Here is a 25893-nt window from a genome sequence, read left to right as displayed (position 1 = left end):
AACTGGACAGAAGTAACAGACTTTGATTCAAGTCTGAGAGAGGAAGTGAGTGTACAAGGGGCAAATTATTGGGCATTGCTTGATACTGGTGCCGCTCAGACATTACTGAGGCCAGATTTAATAAAATCTGAGGTAATATTACCTCAGGAAACTGTGACTATCCAAGGAGTGAGGGGTCAACCAGAAAGTTTGCCTGTGGCCCTGGTGGATATGACTTGGAGAGGCCGAGAGGGCCGATATAAAGTAGGCATTAATGCCCAGCAACAAGAACCAGTAATACTGGGAAGAGATGTAATGGGAGCCCAAGGAAAGATCTATGTAGTGACCAGACAGCAAATTGGCAGAGAAAAAGAAGCCATATTAAGGGGGGCTGAAACAAACAGGGTGGAATCTGTTAACCAGCCTCAGGTCACCATAGCAACCACTAGCAGGCCTGCTGAAGGAGACAAACTGTATCAAGTGGTCTCTGGGGAAGAAGCAGATCAATTCAGGGAAGAGCTGCATAAAGATATAAGTCTGAAGCAGATAAAGGAACAAGCCCTGACCCAACAGATTCCTTTCACTGACAGACTGAGGAATCAAGTTGTGTGTGAGAATGGGATTTTATATAGACTGTGGATGCCTGCTGAGAGAAAGGGTGAATGTGAACCAGTGAAACAAATGATGGAAGTGGTGAAAGAGAATCTCAGTCAAGCTCAGCAGAAGCAAAGTTACTGGTATGACAGAACAGCCAGGGAACGTGTGTATGATGTGGGAGATATGGTTATGGCGTTCATACCCAGGAAACATGACAAATTACAGGCTAACTGGGTGGGACCATATACCATCAGAGAAAGGCTTGACACAGTGACGTATGTAATCACCACAGACCAATTGGACAAAAGCAAAGTGGTTCATGTAAATATGTTGAAGCCTTACCATACCAGGGATGTACAGGTGTTGCAAGTTACCTTATTCCCTGAGGGAAGTGGGCCTGAACTTCCAGATTTGGTACAGGAAAGCAAAGACAAAGGAGGGGTAGATCAATTGGAATGGTCAGAGGAGGTGAAGGAGGAAGTAAAAGAAGAGATTCTGAGAGTTTTGAAAACCTATAGGAATCTCTTTAGCAACAAACCTGGTCGAACCAGTATAGTTATACATTCCATTGATACTGGAGATCATGCCCCAATCAGATCTGTTCTGTACCGTGTAAATGGGAAAGTTTTGAATGAGATCAAAAAGGAGGTGGAAGATATGCTGGAATTAGGAGTGATCAGGGAATCCATCAGTCCCTGGGCCTCAAGTATTGTCCTGGTTCCGAAAAAAGATGGAACGACAAGGTTTTGCATTGATTATCGGCTAATCAATAAAATTATTGTCCCAGATCCTATGCCTAGGGTAGACGCAATGTTAGAGTTATTGGGGGCAGTAACCATTATCTCTACACTAGATCTCTGTAAAGGATTTTGGCAAATGGAACTAGACGAGCAATCCAGAGCCAAAACTGCCTTCAGTACACCAGATGGGTTATATGAGTTTGTGACCTTACCCATGGGACTAAGGAACTCACCAAGTTCATTTCAGAGGCTAATCAATACTGTGTTGCGAGGCATGTCAGATTTTGCAGTGGCCTATATCGATGACGTGGCCATTTTTAGCAAGTCGGTGCCTGAGCATGTCCAACACCTGACAACAGTATTGGAGGCCTTAAGAAAAGCAGGCCTCACAATAAAAGCTAAGAAATGCCAGTTTGGACTAAAGGAAGTAATCTATTTAGGACATAAGGTGGGGAGTGGGAAAATCACCCCCTTATGGAGCAAGGTGGAGGCAATACAAGCGTGGCCGATCCCCTTAACCAAAAAACAAGTAAGGGCATTTCTGGGTGTGGCTGGATTTTATAGGAAGTTTGTGAGAAAGTTTGGGGAAATAGCAACCCCCTTGCATGAATTAACAAAGAAGAAGTGTTCTGAGCGTGTGGTATGGACGGATGAATGTCAGAAGGCTTTTGATCTACTGAAGCAAGCCTTGTGCCAAGGACCCATATAAATAGCACCAGACTATGAGAAACCATTCATCGTGGCTACAGATGCGTCGGACCTGGCGCTGGGAGTCGTCTTGCTACAGGAGAGAGAAGGCACCAGACATCCAGTGGCGTACCTGAGTCACAAGCTGACGCCGAGGGAGAAAAACTATTCGTCGGTCCAGAAGGAGTGCCTAGCGGTCATGTGGGGACTGAACAAGTTGCGCCCATACGTGTGGGGACGAAGATTCACAGTGACTACGGATCATCGGGCCTTGTTATGGTTGCAGACTATGAAAAACCATAACACTATGCTGCAGAGGTGGTCCTGGGCCCTACAGGACTATCAAGTGGACTTCCAGTTCATCAAAGGCAAGGACAATGTACTGGCCGATGGACTTTCCAGGCAAGTGGCTGGGACTGCAGTGACGTGACCAGACAGAGGAACAAAGAAAGACATTTTCCCCATAGAGACTTTCATTTGTTAACGCGACGTATAAATCCTGGAACAGGAATAATACTCTGCTGTTGTTTAAGGGGGGGGAAATGTGATGTTCCTATATTAATGTATATATGGTAAGTGTTGTTGTTTTAGAAGATACATGGTAAGTGGAGTGAAAGAGGAGGGGGAGTGAATGGGCAGTAGAATGCGAGATGATTGGCTGAGTGTTTAAAATGGCTGAATGTATAAAAGGAAGAGTGAGAGTGGAATCTGGGGGGGAGAAGAGAACTGAGTGGGTTGCTTGGTGGGGTTTAGAGAGTTGTTTACCAGGAGGGAGGTGGAGTTCGGATTAGTATTGAGTAAAACCATATGCTTATGTGCCTTAAGAAGAAATCTTGTTAATCTTGTTAGCTTTGTTATCTGTAATAAATACTTAATTTGGTTTACCAAAGGCCTGATCCTTGGCTGGGGTTTCACAGACCAGAAGGGAGGGTAAGGTAATGACCAAGGCTGAAGGGGAACTGTAACAAATGGTGGCAGCGGTGAAGAGAATAACAATACCAGTATTCAGAGTCTCTGGGAATACTAGTATTGGGACGTTACTGGTGGTTGCCTAACAGGGGGATCTGTTGAGATCTGTGCTAGAGCGGGGAGAGAAACCGTAAGAGAGAGCGGTCCGGACTGGTGGAGTCCCTGGTGGTGCCTAGTGACAGGCAGTAACCACGAGCAGGTAGGAACCTGACAGGGAGAGCCAGGGAAGGACGCCTCACAGGGTCCACCAAGACCTTCAGCAATTTTCAAGCGGTCCGTGGGGAAAAAACAGTCTGGGGACCAGTGGTCTAGCAGATGGTGACAATAGGAGAATGAATGAATAGTGGCAACCGCTGTTAGGAGAAAAGGGTCCCTCTCAGAGGATCTTGATGAAGCTCTGCCCCCTGCAAAACTTGGAATTGTGGTTATGTTCTAAATTCTTTTAAAAATCAAATATTTGAACAATAAATTGTAGAGGGAAAAAACAAAAGTTTGCCAGTTTTCTTTACTTCCACATAAAGAACATCTACAATATATATAAAATAACAACATCTATAACAGAGATGTGAAATTTCAGGCCTTGGAGCTGAGTGTGGCCCTTCTGACACCCTGAACTCTCCTCAGGCTCACTGCTTCCCCAGTCACAGTCCCCTCCAGCCCTGCTTCACAGCCTGCTTAGCTGCATTCACACCAGAAGTTTATTCCACTATTGTTCCACTTTAAACAGTCATGGCTTCCCTCAAAGAATCCTGGGAATTGCAGTTTGTGAAGTGTACTGAAAACTGTTAGAAGATACCTGTTCCCCTCACAGAGCTACAATTCTCAAGAGGTTTCTGGGAAGAGGAAATGAAAGTTAAACCACAATGGCAAATTGTAGCTCTGTGAGAATATGGGTCTCTTAACAACTCTCAGCACCCTTCACAAGCTACACTTCCCAGGATTCTTTGGGGGAAGCCATGATGGTTTGAAGTGGAATAATAGTGGAATAAATGGCTGGTGTCCATGCACGGCGATAATGCCTCGTGCTTGCCTGGATGGAGGATAGGTGGGGAGATTGTGTGTAGAATCTACCCTACTGTACAAAGGTAAAATTGATGTTAATTGTTATGCCCACTTTGCCTGCACTGGCATAAGCCCCCCGGAAAGTTGCTCAGGAGGGAACATGGCCCTTGGGCTGAAAAATGGTCTCCACCCCAATCTATAGTAATATCTAATAAAGCAACCAGATGTGCATTTTTGGCAAGGTGTGTTTGTGTGTGCAGAATTCAGAATTCATGGCTAAGAATTCAGAGCTTGAAGTTAGATGCAGAAGGATATTTGCTTCTGATGTAATATTTAGAGCCCAAATGAAAGTGTCATACTTGGGGGAGCCAGCATTCACTGTAATATTTTGAAGGCATGGGTGTTGCCACAATTACATTCAAGTGACAGAAAATCTACCACCATGTGCATGTTTTTTCTGACATTTTCAGCATTTGTTTCCTTGGATTGAGTAACTGCCATATTTGCTTTCACCTAGGTGGACACATTGCAGGGAGTCTCGCAGTGATCACAGACGCGTCCCATGTTTTGGTTGACTTGATGAGCTTCCTGATCAGCATCTTTTCTTTGTGGCTGTCATCTAAACCTTCCAGTAAGACATTAACCTATGGATGGCACAGAGCAGGTACCAAATGTTATACAATATGACCATGCAACATGGAAAACGTTCTTCCTTTGACAATGTATCAGAGATCAGCATAGAGCATCCTTCCCCAAACTGTTACCCTCCAGATGTTTTGGATTAAATCTCCCATCAGCAGTCAGCATAGGATGATGGGAGTTATAGTCCAAAACATTTGAAAGGCACCAGGTTGGGGAAGGCGGGTATAAACTCTTTGAAACCACAAGAGGGGAGAGTGCTCTTGTGCTCAGGTCCTCCTTGCCAGCTTCCCATAGGCACCTGGTTGTCCACTGAGAACAGGATGATGGACTAGATGGGCCAGTGGCCTGATCTAGCAGTCTCTTTTTATGTTCTTACCTGGCTTTTCTTGTGGGCCACACTGAACACAGAAATAGCTGTTGTCTACTACTGCCATCTTGACCACCACCTACAGAGCTGGGGAAACTTCAGGTGTCTGGGACTTCAAGCTTCAGGACTTCAGGCTTCTTAGAATTAAGAGATACATTGCCTCTGAGCATATATTCTGCCCAAGAATTTTTTCAGGGTGTCAAAATAGAGGTCATAATCATTAGATCAGGTGTGGGGAGCCTTTGGCCCTCCGGATGTTGCTGAATTATAACTCCAATCATCCCAGGCCATTGGCCATTCTTGCTGGGACTGATGGGAGTTGTAGTTCAGCAACAAGTGAAGAGCCAAAGATTCTCCACTCCTACATTAGATTAATAAAACTGCTCTTGGCTTTCCCCAAAGCTTTCTTTTTTGCTGTTGCAAACAACTGGGAGTCAAACATCCTTGCTGAACTGCTGCAAATAATCTAGAGATCTACCTGTAGATCCAAGTCTATCTTCTGCCAGCTCTCAAGATGCAGTATCTGGGTGATAAGTCCTGTTATCTATTTCCCCACATATATTTTGCATCCAGGTTGGCAACTTGGAAAGAGGGGTGGGTGGGAAAGGTGGCAGAAGGTATGTCAGAATTTTGTTGGAAATGGAAGCAACATTTTTGTCCCAAGCTCCAAGACAAAAACCAGTCCAGCAAATATGATTGGTGTTCAATCACAACAATCTTGTGGTGTTTTTTTTAAAAAAAAGAATACCTAATTAATGACTTCTTTAAAAGAACATTGTTTTGATGTTTTCTTTTTATTGAAATGAATAGTGTGCAAATAATTGTCCATAATTATGTTAAATATGGAACTTATGCAAATAATTATATAAGTTATGTTAAATAGCTGATAGCTAGAGAAATAATGTAGTATTTGGTGGAAGCCAAACTGCAGTGGAATGGAAACAGTGTTGATTCTGACAAAGACAGGTCTGAATGGAAATCGCTGCCTTCTTACATCCCTAGGTGGGAATGGGCTGGATTTGGCCTAGGGGTCTCTAGCTGTTGACCAATGGCTTTGACCTTGATGAGGTTTTGTTTTGTTATTTTATTTGGGGATCCTTGTCAGGTTGTTTTTATGAATGAATGAGGGCCTCTCCAGACTGATGCTTTTTTGCAAATATCAGTAATAATGCAATAATAGTGCATTGGTGTTAGATTTATAGTGGACATTCCACACATCTTTCTGCTTTATTCTGTGATGATTCCTGTGGATATTTACTGTATTACTGCTGTCTGGGAGGACACTCTTGCACTATAGCACAACAAAAGCAGGACAAAATCCCAGGAATCTTTGTGATGTGAAACTTACAGGATTTCAGCAGAAAGTGATAGGACATGCATTCATTGGAAGTCAAGCTGTATGTCCACCCTGAAACTTATGCAGGCACAAGCAGCATTGAAAGTGGGATAACTATAACTACCCTGACACCATCATGAACACAAATAATCATGAATGCTCAACAAAAAGGACATCTGGAGGGGCCCTGAATGAAGGAATGAAGGGAAATCATGACTCCCAAAAAGGAATCCTGGGAATTGGGAATTTGCTGAGAGCACTAAGAATTAGGGAACCCTACATTTTCCAGAATTCCCTGGAGCAATGGAATGGCCATTAACTATTTAAAGTCTGTAGTGTAGTAGGTAATATGCCCTATGCCTGCTTAGGTCACAGCAACAGAAAAAGAAACAGCTTTTCATTATCATGAAAAATATCTGATGAATGGTACTATCCTAACAATTATTTGAACCACTAGAAATTCTTGGAGCTTTCCTGTCAGCAATCGTCATTTGGGTGGTGACTGGCATATTGATATTTTTAGCCATCATGAGGCTGTTGCACCCACAATATGAAATTGAAACTACAGTCATGCTCATTACGTCTGTCTGTGCAGTAATAGCCAACCTAATGTAAGTTGTCCTTTTTTTCTTATTTTTTGAAAAATGCTACTGTATCAATAGTATTCTCATCTTATCATGATCATTTTCATAAATGATAATTGGTCTAATACGGTTTTGCAGTTATATTTTGGCAGGGAAACCTCCCAAGAGAATAGAGCTCAACTAAACTAGATATTTTGATGTGGCTGGAAGCCACAGATCAGATGACGGGTACTTTATAAACTTTGGAGAGTTACTCAGGGCCCATTCACATGATCCAAAATCAGAGCATTGTGAAATGAAATGTAAATAGTGTTATAAATGATCTGTCTTATATCCAGTTTTAAGTGCATGGGAAGGTCTATAGAAAATGGTTTGAAACTGATCATGTCGTGAGATGTGACATAGCTAGCAATAACATGCTTTGTAATCACTATGCATGTTAGCCGAGTTCTGGATATGTGAATCTGTTTTCTTCAGTGGAGATGTAGAGAAACAAGCCTACTTGGAGGTCAGTGCTGGTTAGGTGGTGTAGTTTTCCACGGTCATGGGGGGAGTCATAGACTCCTTACTTTTTTTGGGAACAAGGTCCCTATGTACAAGCCAATGAGCATGAAAAGGGAGCACATTAGCCACTGAGAAGAGTCTTATTTGGCTAACAATGTGCTGCCTCATCCTTTCATGCTGATTGGAGTCAATCAGAGTGAAAGGAGGCGAGTCAGTCACTCAGAAGACTCTTCTCAATAGCTAACACACACCTCCCCTTTCATGCTGATTGGCTCCTAGGGTAAGTGAGAAGTGAGCTTCATGACAAAGTACCTTGGTCTCCCAAATCCTAGTCCCACACTTGGATCAATTCAGAAATCTTACAATCAAAATGTTTCTCGCAATATTTAGCCCCCAGAGAGAGAGAGAGGTTTGAGGGGGTGGAGAGCCTGTGCACACAGCAGTTTTATTCTGGTTCTATAAAGCCTTAATTGCAGAAGAGACAGCAAATCCTGGGGGAGTGTCTGTGAGGGGGTGTGATGTGACTGTCGTGAAGGGGCCCTGCATTTCTGAACTTGCCACTGCACTACTGGTTAGGAACACAGGAAGCTACCTTATACTGAGTCAGATCCTTAGTCCATCTAGCTCAGTACTGTTGATACTGACTAGCAGCAGGTCTCCACAGTTTCAGGCAGGGGACATGTCCTGCCCTATCTGGAGATGCCGTTGACTGAACCTGGGACCTTCTGCATGCAAAACAGGTGCCCCTCCACCGAGCTAGAGACCTTCCCATAGCTTTTGGGGGGGGCACCTAGACACTTGGCCACAATGGACACTTTTTCTCTTCGCAAGGGATCACTACCCATTTGTTTGCCCTCTCTCTCTTTTCTCAATCCGTACAACCACAAAGAGGTTGGTGGAGGATGCGGCCATTATATTGTCACTGTTGCTTGCATGGCTGGAGACAGCAGGTGAACATAAGCAGAGACAGCAAAGAGGATGCAGAACAGGATTCTCCAGAGAGTGGCAGTGCCCCCGCTTGCAGGGGCATGGGCCTTGACAATTGTCCAATAATAGCTACCTCTGTTGGCAGCTGTGTCAGTGGCAGGGATGGAAAGATCTATTAATTTTTATTTTCTCAGTTTCTCATTTTTCCAAGTGTAAATTCACTTCTCCATATTTCTGCAGCAATTTGTAGGGTTTCTTTTTTTTTAAATCCTCACAAAAAAATTTCAGCATTTTAGTGTGAATTTCTCCTACTAAACACATTTTTGTATGCATTTCTGACTAGCATACACATTTTTGCAGGCCATTTTTCTTATTATAATGCATTTGTGTATGTTATTTTTCAATAATATATGCATTGTTATGTAAACTTTCCCTAATATATATACTTTTGTAAATGTTGCTTGGAGAACGACACTGCAAAATTTGGAGACGTGTGAATTTTGAAGGATCTCTGTGTTTTACTTCTTAGATTGTTTCGGAAAGTGCGGATTTGATTGCGAACTGAATTGAATTTATCCCCCATCCCTAGTAGGTGGTGACAAGCTGAAAAACCACAAGCTTGGGAATGGGTCACAATATTCAGGGAAGGGATGCTTAGAGTTTGTCAGATTTGTACAAAGAACAGTCCTGATCTAAATGTTATTGTAATTACTGAGAATAGCATTATGACAAGAAGGAAGACTGCTAGTGTCCAGGAGTTTACAATCTGGATTTTGATAGCTAAGGAGACTACAGAAGAAGGAAAGAGGGCAGGGAGAAAAAATGCAGTTGTAATTGTGCATTCTTGGCTTCATTACGATTTGAGGATCAGGGACATAAGCCAAAGGCTTAATGGGAAAAGTAAGGAATGATCTGAAGAAAGAGCAGAGGAATCACCACATGCTAGGACTTCAGCAGTCTGGGGTGGGGCAGGGGAGAGACAAATTGCCCTGTCTGCCAAAACTCCTGCCCATAATAACCACAACCCACCTAGTGTGTGTAAGCACAGCTTGTGATTACAGTTGACATGCTAAAACTGTTAAGCATTATAAGCTGTGGGGATATTTGCTTTATATGCTCAAGAAATACAAGAGGGAGTAAAATAGATACATGGTTTCCTTTTGTAAATTGCATGTTATAGTGTGTAAAGATTGTTTTATGCTAACTCTAAGGGCTTATTTTTACATGTGTGTGTTTTGCACTTAGCAAAGAACGTGTAGGTTTTTTTCTGGTTATTTTGACATACAAAAGTTACATATTGCTTTTATAATAAAATTATTCAAAGTGGTATACAAAATCAAATTAAAGTTTAAAACAGTACATAAAAAAACAGTTCAATGGTAACGAAAAAACATAGGGCAGCAATAAATAAATAAATCAAATTGCACTCCTCAGTTTTCAATAGCTTTGTCACCAAATTGCTATAAAAGCAAAGGAGAAAAATGATGAGCACTCTTACTGGTGTGATTCTTGCAGATTAAGTCTGACTCTGCACCCAACGGGACATAAACACCTTCACCATGCCCATGGGGCCCATCACCGTAAATCATCAGACGCAGAACAACTGTTGGCCAATGCCAGTGTAAGGGCTGCCTTCATCCATGCCATCGGAGATCTGTTTCAGAGCCTTAGCGTGCTAATTAGTGCGCTCATAATCTTCTTTAAGGTCAGTTTTATTGAGTTTACTTACCTTCATAACAATTAAGGATGCAGCTATTTTCATAACAATTACAAGGCATCTCTGCCTTCAGGACGCATGTTGTAATTGAGGCAATGGCAGTTCTGCTTGTTTCCAGAAATAACAATGGTCACTGAGAGCACAGCAGGTTTTTCATACCAGCAGTAATTTTGTAAGAAGGATGGTATGGGCCTCTTCATTCTCTCTTTCCTCACTTTGTTTTTGCTTCTTCTCTTGCTCTCTCTCCTTTAGCTGTAGCAGCTTAAGGCCTGCAAATCCCCATGTGCATGCTTACGCATGTATACACACACTCACAGAGAGAGAGAGAGAGAGAGAGCGCCCTGCTGCATCAGACCAAAGGCCCATCTAGTCCAGCATCCTGTTCTGCCAGTGGACAACTAGATACCTATGGGAAGCCTGCTAGCAGAACTTATTTTATTATTATTGTTGTTGTTGTTAATTAAATTTATATCCCGCCCTTCCTCACGGTAGGAGCCCAGGGTGGCAAACAAAAACACTAAAAACACTCTAAAACTAACACATTAAACAAAACATCTTTAAAAAAAAAAGCTTTAAAAACATCTTAAAAAGCAATTCCAACACAGAACCAGATTGAGATAAGGTCTCTACTTAAAAGGCTTGTGGAAAAGGGAAGGTGTTCAGTAGACGCCGAATTTGAGCAATATAAACAAATGGCCCCTCCAGACTGGTGTTTTATTGTGGATGGATTCTGCAACATGTTCTTGACATAATAGTAGTGCATTAGTGGTGGATCTATATTTCTTTATTAGTTGTTCTACAGTACTTTCCCAGTGCTAACACACTGCTGCCTGGAAGGGGCTATAGTGCAGAAATGGGAACAAAAAAAATCCCCCAGAACTTCTGTGATATAAAACGTTATGGGCGTAACGGAAGGAGAGCGTAAGGAACTTTTCACTCCCTTCCATCTGTGACTGCTAGTCTGGATAAGCCAGTCATTCCAGACGCTGGCAAGTAGGCTGTCACCACAACTCTTATGCTCCTGCTAAGCCTGGACAGGAGTGTTTTCTGCAGATCCATGGAAAATACTTACTAGGAGAAGCAGAGATAACATCCAGCTTACCTGTCCCTCCCTGGAAATCAAAGTAGCTGGCTTTTTTCTAACTCCACTCATATACACACTTAGCATGAACCAAGCAATTAGGTGCATGAGAGGCTGGAATAACCCTGAGAGTTTTGGCATAAATGCACCCAAGACCTCAACAGCCAAATTTTATGAAGTCTATTTAAAATTTTAAAAAAAGAATGGAAGAGGCAGGATGTTGCTTCAAGAAAAACAACAAAAATAGCCTTTTAGTTCAAGCCTATTTATCCTAATATAGTTACTTACAAACAGACATCTGGTCTTCTCATGTGTAGCAGTGTAGACAGTCAGTTGAGTGATATGGGGAGGACAAACAACTGTTTGGCAACAGTCAGTCTTTAAAGAGTTTCTGACCCAGGTGAGTCTTGACAGGTGGCTGGATCCAGCCAATCACAAGGCAGTCATGCTTGTCAGGTTTCACACATTTTGGAAGTTGGGAGGCAGGCTATCACAGTGTTCACTACCACCAGATTTTTCTATTCCCTGTCAGACATAGCCTCTTCTGTACTTTGTATATTCAGGGGAGACGTGACTGTCATGCCTTCACCTCTCTGTTCACCCATCACCACCACCTCCTTGTCTGAAGTAGCAGATGAGGGGTCACGTTGTTTATTTGTACCCAAATACACTTTTATATAGCAACACTGCGTTATTTCCTCAGCCCTTGCTATATCCACCAGCTTTGCAGGCAAGCCTCACCCCCCATGCCTCTTTGTATCCTTTCTTAAGATCACAACTATGGATTTGCTTCCTTAACCTGCTACTGTACTGTGAGGTAATTTCACTGCCACCATTTAATACCGTTTCACAATCCTTGTTTATATTTATATCAGTCCTTGTATGTATTATAGTAGCTGGCCAAATAACCAGGCGTGTTTTGAACCAAAGTGATTTATTAAATAACATTTGAATATGAATAAGAATACTTTGTGCTCAGGGTCTTAAGCATGTGGTTACAAATAAACATTTACTTCTGGATGAAGTACACTCATTAAATTATTCTATTATTACCAATAACGTCCTGCCTAACTCCCCCACTACAACCATTCTTCCCACCCTCTTTCTTCCAAGATGAATCCCTATCTACTGTTCAACTGCCAAACACTCAAATACAAAACTCTTGCCCCCCATTCACTCAACCAATCATAAACCAGCCTGCACCAACATTCTACCACACTTATTCCCCCTCCCAACACTCACCATTTACTTTAATCATTCTACCCACTTACCATAAATAACATAATACCAACACATGCACCATTTTAACATAAAAGTGTGGAACATCACAGCGACCCATCTACTAAGGCTGAATGGAGAACAAGAGATACTGGGGCCCTGCTGCAATAGGATTTTCATCAAGAAGTTACAGGACATGCACCGGTATGACCACCCTACAACTTTTGCAGGGACAAACATTATAGTTGGACTGCATAGGACCACCCCGATAGCATCATGAGTACAAATTTCATGAGTACAAGAATGATGACGGGACTGGAAACAAAGACCTGTGAGGAGAGACTGGAAGAACTGGGCATGTTTAGCCTTGAGAAGAGGGGAGATATGTTAGCACTCTTCAAGTACTTGAAAGGTTGCCACACAGAGGAGGGCCAGGATCTCCTCTGAATCATCCCAGAGTGCAGGACATGGAATAACAAGCTCAAGTTATAGAAAGCCAGATTTTGGCTGAACATCAGGAAAAACATTCTAAAAGAACAGTATAACAATGGAACCAATTACCTCAGGAGGTGGTGGGTTCTCCAACACGAGGCATTCAGGAGGTAGCTGGACAGCCACTTGTTGGGTACAGTTTAACTGGGATTCCTGCATTGAGCAGGTGGTAGGACTAGATGGTCTTATAGGCCCCTTCCAACTCTACTATTCTATGATTCTGTGAATGTGCAATAAAAAGGACATCTAGAATGGCCCTGAGACCAGCTGGCCCACTGCTCAACAATACCCATCTAATGGCCAAGAGGATCCTTTTCACCCCAGTTGACCTCCTTACAGGTGGACTCAAGAAGGAATGTAAAGTGGCAGAAATATGTTTGGTATGCCACTGGTTCTTTCTGCAGACTACATCTCAGAAGAGGCATTGCACTAGGCTGACACCAGCAGCTTTAATCACCCATGAGTCAACTGCATGATAGCAGAGAACTTTGCCTCTTACCCATGTGTTCTACCCTAGATTAGCCAGCCTGACAATTGAGCTAGCAGCTGCTGATGTAGTAGAACTGACTGACAGAATACCTTAGTTTAATAAATAACGCCTATAAACAAGGCATAAAATGGAGATGTGAGAGTGTAAGAACGTAAAAAAGAGCCTTTCTAGATCAGACCCAAGATTTACCTAGCCATGATAGCTATGTTCTACCTCCACTGTCAGAGGCAGAGTGCCTCTGAATGCTGGGGATCTCAAGTGCGGAGAGCTCTGTTGCACTCATGTCCTGCTTGCAGGCTTCCCATAGACATCTGGTTGGCCAGTGTGAGAACACTGTTGGCCTAATCCAGAAGGGCTCTTCTTATGTAGTGCAACATTCTGTTCTCCCAGTGTCCAACCAGATGCGTATGGGACGCCCACAAGCAGGACATTAGCTCAATAGCACTCTCCTGTAAGTGATCCACAACAACTAGTCTTCAGATACTGGAGGGAATATTGGAGGTGTGTTGCAGTTTGAGGGAAAGCTGAAGGTCTCACCTCCCACAGGCTGTCTTACAAAAATTCATTTAATTCAGAGTATTCACTCAGTCATTTGTTGTTGTTAATTACAAAACATTATTTTGTTATATTAAGTCATTTTGTCCGAACTTCATTCCCTGAAGTATTGACAATTGTTACTGACACTGCTGTGAGAGTAATGGTGGAGAAAATAGGCCCCGGAGTGTGGGTTCCAAGATGGTTAACTCTTACCAACATTGGTTCAATCTATTTACAAAGCTGTGGTGGCAACCACAAGGCATTTGGGGTTAGCATAAACCAGTTTAAAAATAGTACTGATCAACAGAAAGAGGTTTGTTCACTGAATAAATGTTCTTGTTTTTTTCTAGCCAGAATACAAAATTGCTGATCCAATCTGCACATTTATTTTTTCCATATTTATTCTGATGACAACCATCACTATTTTACGAGACATTTTGCTTGTGTTGATGGAAGGTAAGATGTTTTATATGTACAACTATTTTCCTGCAGAATCAACTTACTTACTTACTTTTTCTTTCTTTCTTTCTTTCTTTCTTTCTTTCTTTCTTTCTTTCTTTCTTTCTTTCTTTCTAATATTTATATTATTTATTATCCCTCCATCTTTGCATGATGGATCTCAAAGTGATCTATAGCAGAGGTGTCCAGGCAGTATTCCATCCATGACAAAAGGAACTTACAGAATATCAAGGAATGAACCAACAATGATTAATATATAATACAACAGTTAATCATGTCATAAAAATTACAGTATCCACAGTTCTAAAACATTAGATTATGCATGGCTACTCAATAAGTTTATCATAATTATTACATTTTACTGAATTTTTCAAAGTCTCAAAGGCACTTGAGATAAAATGGGAACAGAAAATATCAATTAAAAGCCAGAATATTTAAAATAGTTCCCAGGATTATTTGGGGTAAGCCATGTGCTTCAAATGTATGGTGTGGATGTGACTGTTCTTCCGTTGTGTTTTCACTTGCTGTAGTGGCGGAATGGGTACCTCTCTTTCCCTCCCTCTGTTTCTCTTAGTCACACAGTGTAACATGCAAGGCCCATATATGAAGAGATCTGAGTTTCACAAATATTCCCACATTTTTGAGAGAGGCAAAAATATTGTGTGAATTGGGACTCTATGCCTACCGGTAGCATTATGTGCATGGTGAATGGGTAGTGGTACACACACCTGTTTTTCAACAACAGGAAGAAGAACCTTTAGTATTGTGGCACCAACCCTTTGGAATTTACTCCTATTAAATATTAAACAGGCACCATCTCTGTTGCTTTTTTGGTCCTGTTGAAGATCTTCCTCTTTCAAAAGACTTTTAAGTTGAGAACTTTGCGCAGTCTATATCTGTGTTGCAGAGCTTGGCAAAGTTACTTTTTTGAACTACAACTCCCATCAGCCCAATCCAGTGGCCATGCTGGCTGGGGCTGATGGGAGTTGTAGTTTTAAAAAGTAACTTTTCCAAGCTCTGCTGTGTTGGAATTGTTTTTAGTTGTTTTTTTTAAAAAAAAATTATTTATTTATTATTATTATTATTATTTAATTTGTATCCCACCCTTCCTCCCAGCAGCAGCCCAGGGCAGCAAACAAAGCACTAAAAATATTTTAAAACATCACAAAAACAGATCTTAAAATACATTAAAACAAAACAGCGTTAAAAACATTTTTTAAAAAACAACTTTAAAAAAGGGTTAAAAACATTTAAAAAAACATATTAAGCAATTCTAACACAGACGCAGACTGGGATAGGTCTCAACCTAAAAGATGTTTTAAAGATTTATTTTTAAAGATGTTTTTAAAGATGTTTTATTTTTAAAATGTTTTAAAGATGCTTTTAGTGCTTTTGTTTACCACTCTGGGCTCCTTCTGGGAGGAAGGGCAGGATATAAATTTAACGGATGGATTATAATAGATAGTTTGGGACTGGAAACATGTGGATGAGTTCAGAAATGATGTATTTCTAACAATATAGGTTCAAAAAAGTATTTAAGTGAATGCATCTAGTACTTATTTTGGAAAGAAAAAAAGGCATCTACCTTCTTTTCTACAGGGACCCCAAGGGGACTTACCTATGATGCAGTGAAAGAGAGAATTCTAGCAGTAGACAAAGTGGAATCTGTTCACAGCCTTCATCTTTGGTCTCTAACAATGAACCAGATAATCCTATCAGCCCACATCGTCACAGGTTAGTGCATGTCTGTAAAAAGGAAAGCCAGTATTCAAATGATTTCTTGGGAAGATGCCACTATCTATCTGTGGTCATTGCTTGTTTATTTTAAAAGGGGACACAAGAAGATAAAAATCTTATTGTTGTGCGTCTTATAGTTGCAACTCAAAGCCTACATCCACTGCAATAAAAGGAAACTCTTTCTGAGAGCTTGGAATATAGTAACTTCCCCAAGTGTGGGCTCTGAGGCAGAAGTTTGTTTGCATGTTTGTTTATATCCCACCCATCCCAGAAGGAGCCCAGGGCGGCAACTGAAATCTCAGCCACAACATGGCCTTTGCTAGGAGGTCTGATGGGAGCCACTGTTCTCTGAGGCCAAACCTTAGATGATCCCTCTGTCCACAGTAGAAATATAACTTTCCTGACCTGGAAAAAGGAATGGAAGTGTATACTTTAAAAGAGAAGTTGCATTTGGAAATCATTAGGGTAACTTCCAGATGACTGGTTCACTGGAGATTCATCCTGATTTGTTTGCACAAAGTTTGCAGAGAGATGATGTGACATCCACTGTTTATTGAGCATTTCTCCTGATATTCTTGCACAAAGTTTGTGGGGATGTTATATTGTGCATTCATTCTGATTTGTTTGTGGTGAGATTGTATGATGATGTGCTAAGTTATTCTTTCCAGTGCATTCCCCATCACTTTCATTATTGCAAAAAGTCTGATTTTCTTTTTAAAAAATGGCTTTGTTGCCTAAGAGCACCAAAGATGCTTAAATTGTGCAACCTGAATTTGCTTGTATGTAACTGAATTCCACCCACAAAAGAGTGACAGTCTGGAAGCGGCCTACAAGTTTTTGCCAGTCCTCCTGCCTGCCCCCCCATTGTTTAACATTCCATAATTGCATAGGAAATCTGTTGCTCTTAGAACTGCAAAACATGCAGTTCATCCATTAATTCCTTGTGTTTGTCTCCTACAGGGGATACTCCAGAGAAGCAACAGGTTTTGAATAAAATTACTGAAGTTCTATTTGACACTTACCACTTTTACGCAGTTACCCTTCAAATCGAAGCCAAAGCAGACCAGAAACCAGACTGTGTTTTCTGTCAAGACCCAACAGAATGAAATTATTGGGTTGCACTAATAATCTGCCCTTTGATGAGCCCATTGCTAATAAACAAGCTGGATGAATAGGGGTTGCTAAGCCCCAAACTAAACTGCACTGAAAACCAAGTCGCCTTACAGCATAAAGGTTTTGCAGATTGCAGAATGTACAGTTTCATTAGTTTATTGTTGACAGCTCCAATTAGGGATCAATGAATCATTCTATTTCCTCTCCATTTCACTTTTGCATGCGTTCCCCCATAAATCCATTCCACTCTATTTCAGTATTATTCTGTGATGTTTCTTAAAAAAAGAAATCTGCAGTTATGTATTTAAAAATCTATTTTAAAATGTATTTTATCTTAAATAAACATCTGAAAATGTGTTTTCTCTCAAAATGTGTGTGGGTTTGTTTTTTGTGATGAGAATCGCATCTGAACATTCAGACAGTGCAAAATCAGTAGATAACTAACAGAGCAATCCAAATTCCTCTTGCACCACGCTTGAGGAATGGTGGTGATAGAGAAACACCTCCACCCAACTAGGGATGGGCAAATCTGTCCTTTTTGGTTTCTCTCCTTTTCTCCTTTTTCTAATCTTCAGTTCAGTTATCCACATTTGCTTCTTTTTTAAAAAAAAGTCCTCATGAAAACTGATCAGCATTTACTGTGAATTCCTCCCAATATACACATTTTGTATGCGATTTAGCCTAATATACACATTTTTGCAAAGCAATTTTCATAATATAATGCATTTTGTATGTTACTTTTACTAATACAGACATTTATAGGCATACTTTATCCTAGTATATGGCTTTTTATACACATTGCTTGGCAGGAGAACTACACTGCAAACTTCAGAGAAGTGTGCATTTTGAAGGATGGCTATGTTTCAGTTTGCATATTGTTTCAGAAAGTGTGAATGAGGTAGGTTTGTCTGTAATCATGAACTGAATTGATTTTCTCCCCCATCACTGCATCCAACTAAGCTGATCACTGCTGCTGACAGATTGATGCAAGCATCACTCTTTCAATTCAGAACTCCCTTTTCTGCTGCCAAACACACAGATAGTGTGTATGTAGGCAGGGAGTGCTAGTGGGGTCCCCCTGGCAGCAGCTAGTGGAAAGCTAAGGTCCCCCAAAAGGAAACCCCAGAGGCAGGGAGGGCTAAGCTGACCAGGGATCTTTTGGATCCTGAGCCGTCCCCACTGCTGGTGCATGACAGTACTGGGCCTGATCACTACATCAGCTCCAGATTAACACAGTGATTGTCCTGCCCAACCGTTCAGCAGCCAGGGTTTAGATTTCCCTGTAACTTCCAATCCCTACGTTAGTCCAGGAGATGCCAGTCATGTCAGTTCATAGAATCATAGACTTGGATAATTGGAAAATATATTGAAGATCATCTAGTCAACCCCCCCTGGTCAATTCAGGATCTGCAAATCAGGAAACAATTACAGCATCCCCTGACATATGGCTGTCGAGTCTCTCATTAAAGATCTTGAGCAAAGGAGAAGCCCGCCATAAGGTAATTGCCAAGACTGAGTTCCTTAATCGTTCCTACTGTCAATGAAAGGAAGGAGCTCATTTCATCTTATTTCTACATCAGCATACAAATCATGGCTCTCAAAGGCTGCCAAAAATCATTAGCCATACTAGCTGGGGATGATGGGCAGACCCCAGGTTAGCCACTCCAGTTGCCATAGATCAGGGTCAGCGCTTGGAAAAGTTACTTTTTTGAACTACAACTCCCATCAGCCCAATCCAGTGGCCATGCTGGCTGGGGCTGATGGGAGTTGTAGTTCAAAAAAGTAACTTTTCCAAGCTCTGATTCAGGGTTGGGGAACCTGTGCCCCCCCCGAAATGGTTAGACTCGCAGTTCCCATCACTCCTGGCTAGGCATGGGTAACGTTCAGAGATAATAGGAGGTGTAGGTCAACAATATCTGTAAGGCCACAGGTTCCCTATCCCTGTGACAGGTCATTCCTGCCTTTGGACAAAATACCATAGAAATGACAATGAGCTTTTAAACTCTACCACACTTTCACTGTCTCAGTGTATAAATCCAAAAGACTTCCTAAAGCATGTACAGAAAAATAGCACACACGCTCTAATTTACCACACCGACTCAATTTCAATAAGTAATAAAATATTGAACAAAACATTTAAAAAGAAGTCAGTGGAATCATTAACTACTGCAAATGAGCAAAACAACAAGATGTTTCTTTAATTGTCTCCCCCCTCTCCTGCGCACAAAAACACAATTTATGTAGCAAGACACTATTGTGAGACAAGGAGATAATCAATGCTGAGTGGTTGTTCTAGTGAGCTAGGCAGCAATATAACATCGCAAGCAGACTAGAGAGACTCGATGCAGCCTTAAATTAAGGGTGCAGAATTCCAAATGGGAAAGACTAGTCATTGAAGGAACACAAACCAAGGAAGTATCGAGTCACTAAACGCAGAGTGATGCTGCTGCCATGAATGCAGCTACTGAGGTGACCCAATTCAGTGATGGGGAACTTGGAGCCCTTCAGATGTTGTTGGACTACAGCTCTCATCATCCCTGATCATTGGCCACACTGGCTGCAGCTGACGTGAGTTGAGTCCAACAGTACTTGGGGGGTCACAATTTCCCAATCTGTTATGAGCCCGGCCCCTGCTGGAAGAGGATGGACTGATGAGAACGAAACGGAGGAGGAGGAGGAGGAGGAGGACTTAGAGTGGGATGCTAGAGCTGGTGAGGGGCTGAGAGGGGATTGGACTCCGAAGGCGCCCCAGCTCTGGACTTTGACAGCTCAACCCCAGCAGTTCTGGATACCCCTGTGGAGAGTCAACGTGAACAGCTGGTTGTTTCCCAGACTTCCCCTCTCCCTGCGCCCATGTCACCCACAGGCAGCCCTCCTCCCTCTGAGGGGGAAGACAGGAGATGACAAAGGCTCCGCCCTCATCTCATGTCAGGAGGCAAACATGGCAGGAAATTCAACAGGCACAGTTGAGGCAGAGACTTTGCCTGCGCGCGTGCTCCCAACAGTGACAGTTGGCACATGCTAGTAGGGTGCTTGCTCAGCCTTACTTAAGCCGAGGGGGGGGGGAGTAGTTGCTGAGTCAATGCCTTAATGCTGTGAAGTAGTGCCTAGCTAGTCCTAGAGAGATGCTGAGTTCTGAGTAAGCCAAAGGTAGATTCATGAAGCGCACTGAATTGAAACTGTCTCTTATTACAATGAAAGAAAAAACCACAGCCATGTCTGAGTCTGAGTTCTTTGAGTTCAGGCAGGGCACAATCCTGGCCAAGCTCATGTCTGGGTTTTTCTGGCCTAGGCAAAGTAAGGCAGCCACTCAGGTGAGAGGTGAGAGGGCAAGCGCAGCAGGCAGCCTCCCAACCATTCCTCCTCAGCCCACCCCAGCATTCCCATCCTCCTAAACTGGTACTCTGGTGGCGGCAACGCTTGCTTGTTACTGGCATGACTTCTAGTTTCCATCTCCCAACACATCACAAACAGTGTCTCTGAGAAAGGTTCCAGACAGAGCAAGTGGATGGAGAGGCAGCTGGATGATCCAGTATAAATCCACTACTAATGCAATATTATTGTGTCAATGACATGTTGCAGAATACACTCACAAAAAAACACTAGCCTGGAGGGGCCCTGAGAAACTCATCCTTTACCCTGCCTGTCCCAACTTTAAGAGACTTTGCAGTAAGTTTGCTTCCTTCTTTCTTAAGAATATTTTTAAGGCTTTCCCCTAAGGTGTGGCATACTAGGCAAATGCTCCTTGGATAGCTCCTGGTCCTCTCCCTTCCTTAATGAATCCAGCAGAATTGAATCTGGACTTTAATTTAAGAACCAAGCCACTAGTTACGTAAGAATGATAATACATCATGACTCTCACTGCCAGCCTGGCAGGACTTTCAAAGAATTACATCTCCCTGGCCCCATACTAAATCTTATACACACTAATAGGCAAAAAACCTTGCAGTTTAAGAAAGTACCTATAGCCAACAGAAATTTCTATCAAACCTGAAAAAGCAGGGAAATTGGGCAGCTATAGTGAATGCACCAGGGGAGCAGAAGGCCTGACCGACTCTCTGAGATATTGTACTGCCCTACAAATTTGTCAAAATGTAAACACAATTTGGGTTGGTCTTTCACAATCCAAACCACTTCCTGTGAAGCTTGGAAAAATTTGGTAGCATGTGCCTCTGAGCATATGGTGAGTGCTGGCAACACCTGCCATCTCCAAAGATGGAGAATTACATTTTTGTATGTTAGTTGCTGTTCTTGCTACTTTGCTTCTCTTCTGTGTTACTACTGTTTCTACAGGGAATCTAACCTAGAAAATTATATTTCACTCATTATTCATCCTAGAAATCTGTGTCAAATGTATTTTTATTATTTTCAAAGCCTTTATATTGGTCAGTGTCATATGATGGTGAAGACACTCTTTTGTGTTTCAAACTGGAGGTTATGCTCTATTTCTATTTTGGGCGCGTTAACAGTTGAATTTGTAACTGCAGTCTGATGTAAAATCAGACTGATTACAGTATGTTGCTACTTAAACAATGCCTCTAGCTGTTGGAAAAAACAAACTTGGCCTGCCCAATGTGCATGTTTTCAATCTGCTATGCTTAAACTACTCCACTTAAGGAAAGGTGGGCATGGTCAATTAAAAACAGAGCACACCTAGAAATTTGCTAGAATATATTTCACCTCCCACTGTTTTATCTTGTGCAAACGGAGACACTCCTCATGTCCATTGGAAACTATTCTGCAGAATGGTCAGTGCCATTATTCCACAATTGTTTTTAGAGCTTTTTTTTAAGTGTTGCAAAGTGTTGCTGTACTTCACATATTCACACAAACAGAAGCAAAAGAAAATGATTCACTATAGGAAATTTCACTAAAATTGCATAGTAAACCAAACATATTTAAAGCGACTATCTGAGCTATATCAAAACAAGATCAGCACAGCATATTACTTCTTTCTATTATTTGGGCTGATTGCAGGTGTTACCACTACTCACCATATGCTCAGAGGCACATGTTACCAAATTCTTCCAAGCTACACAGGAAGTGGATTGGACTGTGAAAGACCAACCCAAATTGTGTTTGCTTTTTGACAAATTTGTAGGGCAGTCCAATATCTCAGAGAGGAGGTCAGATCTCCTGCTCCCCTGGTGCCCAATTTCCCTCTTTTAAAAGTTTGATAGAAATATCTGTGGGCTATAGGTACGTTCTTAAACTGCAAGATTTTTTCCTATTACTGAATTTATCTGCTTTTTAATCTGGGAAGTAAGAAATGGGATCCTGTGCAGGTTTGCTGAGAATGGATTGATTATTTGTATGCTTATTGGGTTCAGTGGGATTTACTCCCCTGCAATCATGCTTAGGATAGGTGAAACTGACCACAGGGGATGGGGAGGGGAGGAGGGGGAGGGGAGCAGGCAGGAGGAGGAGGAGGGCAGGTTTGATCATTTGCATGTATATTGAGTTCAGTGGGATTTACTCCCATGCAATCATGCTTAGGATAGATAAAACTGACCATGGGGGAGGAGGAGAAGGGGGAGGGGAGAGTAGAGCGAAGGTAGAAGGGGGGGAGAGGTGAGCAGAAAGAGGGGATTGGAAGGGGAGGGTGAGGGATAAAGGAAAGGGGAGGGAAGGGGCAAAAGGAAGGTGAAGGGAGGGAGGAAGAGGGGAGGGCAGGTTTGATCATTTGCATGCTTACTGAGTTCAATGTGATTTACTCCCGCGCAATCTTGCTTCAGTTAGGTAAAATTCAGAGCTTAGAAAAGTTACTTTTTTGAACTACAACTCCCATCAGCCCAATCCAGCTGGAGGTTTTGGGGGTTGTAGTTTATAAAAGTAGCTTTTCAAAGCTCTGGTAAAACTGACCATGGGGGAAGGGGAGGGGGAGGGGAGGGGAGGGGAGGGGGAGGGGAGGGGAGGGGGAGGGCAGAGGGGAGGGTAAGGGGAGGAGGAGGAGGGGAAAGGAGCAGATTGGAATAGGATGGGGGAGAGGGAGGGAGGGATGAAGGAAAGGAAGGAAGGGGCAAGAGGAGGGGATAGGAGAAAGGAGGAGGGGAGGGCAGGTTTGATCATTTGCATGCTTTTTGAGTTTAGTGGGATTTACTTCTGTGCAATCATGCTTAGGACAGGTGAAACTGACCTGGGGGAGGAGGAGGGCAGGAAGGGGAGGGGACGGGAGGAAGGGGGAGGGGAAAAGATTGGATAGGTGGGCACTGGGCAGAGGGGAAGCCCCTTTCCTTTCCAAAAGGAAAACATTGTGAACAGTATCATTCTTTTTTAGGGTTTCCCCCACCCTTTTATTCTACAGTAGGCACATGTAGCCTTCCACCCAAATTTAAACCAAAGCTGTCACTGGCCACATCCACACCAGACCTTTATTCCACTTTAGACAGTCATGGCTTCCCCCAAAGAATCCTGGGAAGTGTAGTTAGGGGAGAGTGCTGAGAGTTGCTAGGAGATGCCCTGTTCCCTTCACAGAGCTTCAATCAGAGCAGCTGAGTGTTAAATCACTCTGGCACTGGAGCTCTGTCAGGGGAATAGGAGTCTCCTCTCAGCACCCTTCACAAACTACACTACCCAGGATTCTTTGGGGGAAGCTATGACTGTCTCAATCAAAGTCTGGTGTGAGTGTGGCCCCCTGATTAGGCAAGCCAAGCAGCTGTGAGTCTGGCTTTTAGAACACTGACAGTTGGTTCTTACTGAGCATGCCCACACTTATAATTGAGTTCAATGCTAAATTTCTCAAATTAGTTAAAAATCAGCCAGGCATTTTTTAAACTTTTAAACTGCAGATGACTAAGGTCAGAGTATGGGCAAGGTCAGTAATAGGATTACAGGTACTCTGTGAACACGGCTGATTCTTAATTAATTTCAACAGATTATGAGAACCGACAGAAAAAAGCCCGAAAGGGCTCTGGTTGTTTTCTCTCTTTTTTTACACTTTGAACTGTTGATTCTCTCTGACTGTTTTGTGTATCGCCATGAAAATCTAGAGTGTTGTTAAGCAAGCGTTTCTGAGTTCAGGACTATAAGTTTTGTAAGATTTTGTTTTGAAATGTGCTTATGGGAAGCATCAGAATGACATGGGAGGTATTTTCAATTTAACATTGCGGAATGTGAAAAATCCATGCTGACTATAGTATACAGCCACTCTCATTATAATTTATTGTGGAGTTGACATTAAACAGGCCAATAGCAGAGACGATTCCACTGAGATGCCAAAGACTTCCTTTTTTGTTTTCAAAATTAAGTTTCCCAATTCTGTACTGTAATTCTACCGCTCTTCCAGTGTTAGGAACTGTTTTGACATTAATGGATTTCCTACCCACATGTGTAGGAAAGTGTGTTTTAAAATGCCTGACCGCTTTTCCTTTGAGTAGGGGTATCACAGAATCCTGATGGAAGTGTTATCACACACTTTTCAGTGCATATTCCCATCACTTTTCCTTTACTCCAAAAAGCCTGTTCTCTTTGGGAAGTGGGTTTGTTACGCAAAAGCCCCATATCCACTTTAATTGTCAGTGTGTGATTGAAAATAGTGACAGAGGAACTTACTCTGTAAGCATTGTTTCTTCATGCTCCAATATATGGTTGTGAAAGATGTCAATGACACTTTAACTATTAAAAAGGCCTTCGATTGGAAAACAGGTGAAATATCTCCTTGGGATTAATATTATCATGAGGTTAGGCATTGGAAGAAACAATACCACAGTGACCACTAGGAATGTCAGAGAATTCCAGTGGATATTGCTGACATTTGCTTATTTGTCCCATGTCCAGTGAATACAATGCTGTTTTTGTATTTCTGTTTTCAGTTGACAAATAACATTTAGCTGATTACATTCCCCCCCTTTGCATTGTGTTTTCTTTGCATTGAAATCAATAGGGTGGAATAACATAATGACAACCTAGTTTACATAACTGATGTAATTAATTACATCAATTACATAAGTTTCATAATTTTGCCATGACGGTTTTGGCAGGAGATGAAGTGCAGCGGAATGGAAACAGTGCTGCATGTGGCAAATACAGGGCATAACAGAAAATTCTATCTTCTTATATCTTATAATTATATCTTCGTCTTCTTACTAATTATATCTTCTTACTTTCAGGCTTTGGGCCTGGCACTTTGTTGCAGAAGCCATGTTGCCTGTCTCTCTGTAACTACCTCCTGACAACTTCCCCTACGAAGCAAGTCTGGTTTCTTCTCTTTAACCATCTCCAAAATTTGCACCTTTCTGTGCTGGGACAGGGCTGGTCTTCTCATGCTGCAGACATAGCCTTCCCCCACCTGGTGCCCTTTAAAAGTCTTGAGCACAACTCCCATCATCTGTGACCGTGATGGAGCTGCATGCTGGCTGGGGCTCATGGCAATCTTCATACAAAACATATAGAAAGCACCACATTGGGGAAAGGTGATATGAAGCAGTGATGTTGTTAGACACCAACTCTCATCAGCCTCAACCGGCATGTCCAATGGTTGGGCATGATGTAGTTGTAGTTCAAGAACAAGCCACAGATTTGCCATCCCTGGTGAAGGCAGTACTGAGTTACATGGACCAATGGTTTTACTTAGTGTGAGATATCTTATAACATCTTGTATCATGTTGCCTAGTAGTTTTCTTAGTTATATAGAAATGGTTATTATAGATGTGGTATATTTATGCATTTGGATTTTAAAAAATGTAAATCATCTGAAATTGTGCATATTGGATAACA

The 25893-nt window shown here is 42.1% G+C and overlaps 1 protein-coding gene across 1 annotated transcript in view; it reads left to right on the top strand.

The window, feature by feature from the left end:
* Positions 1 to 17415, top strand: part of SLC30A8 (solute carrier family 30 member 8) — an 87300-nt gene extending 69885 nt beyond the window's left edge. The window contains exons 4-9 of the mRNA XM_061607470.1: positions 4492 to 4638; positions 6777 to 6930; positions 9850 to 10039; positions 14220 to 14325; positions 15928 to 16062; positions 17026 to 17415. Of these exons, the coding sequence (XP_061463454.1) occupies positions 4492 to 4638; positions 6777 to 6930; positions 9850 to 10039; positions 14220 to 14325; positions 15928 to 16062; positions 17026 to 17171 (878 nt within the window). The 3' untranslated portion in view covers positions 17172 to 17415. The remainder of the gene's footprint in view (positions 1 to 4491; positions 4639 to 6776; positions 6931 to 9849; positions 10040 to 14219; positions 14326 to 15927; positions 16063 to 17025) is intronic.
* The last annotated feature ends 8478 nt before the right edge of the window (positions 17416 to 25893 follow it).

This window comes from Rhineura floridana, chromosome 1 (assembly GCF_030035675.1).
Source record: "Rhineura floridana isolate rRhiFlo1 chromosome 1, rRhiFlo1.hap2, whole genome shotgun sequence".
In the NCBI taxonomy this organism is placed as follows: domain Eukaryota; kingdom Metazoa; phylum Chordata; class Lepidosauria; order Squamata; family Rhineuridae; genus Rhineura; species Rhineura floridana.
Note: the sequence above shows the minus strand (reverse complement) of the source record. Positions and strands in the feature narration are given on the sequence as shown.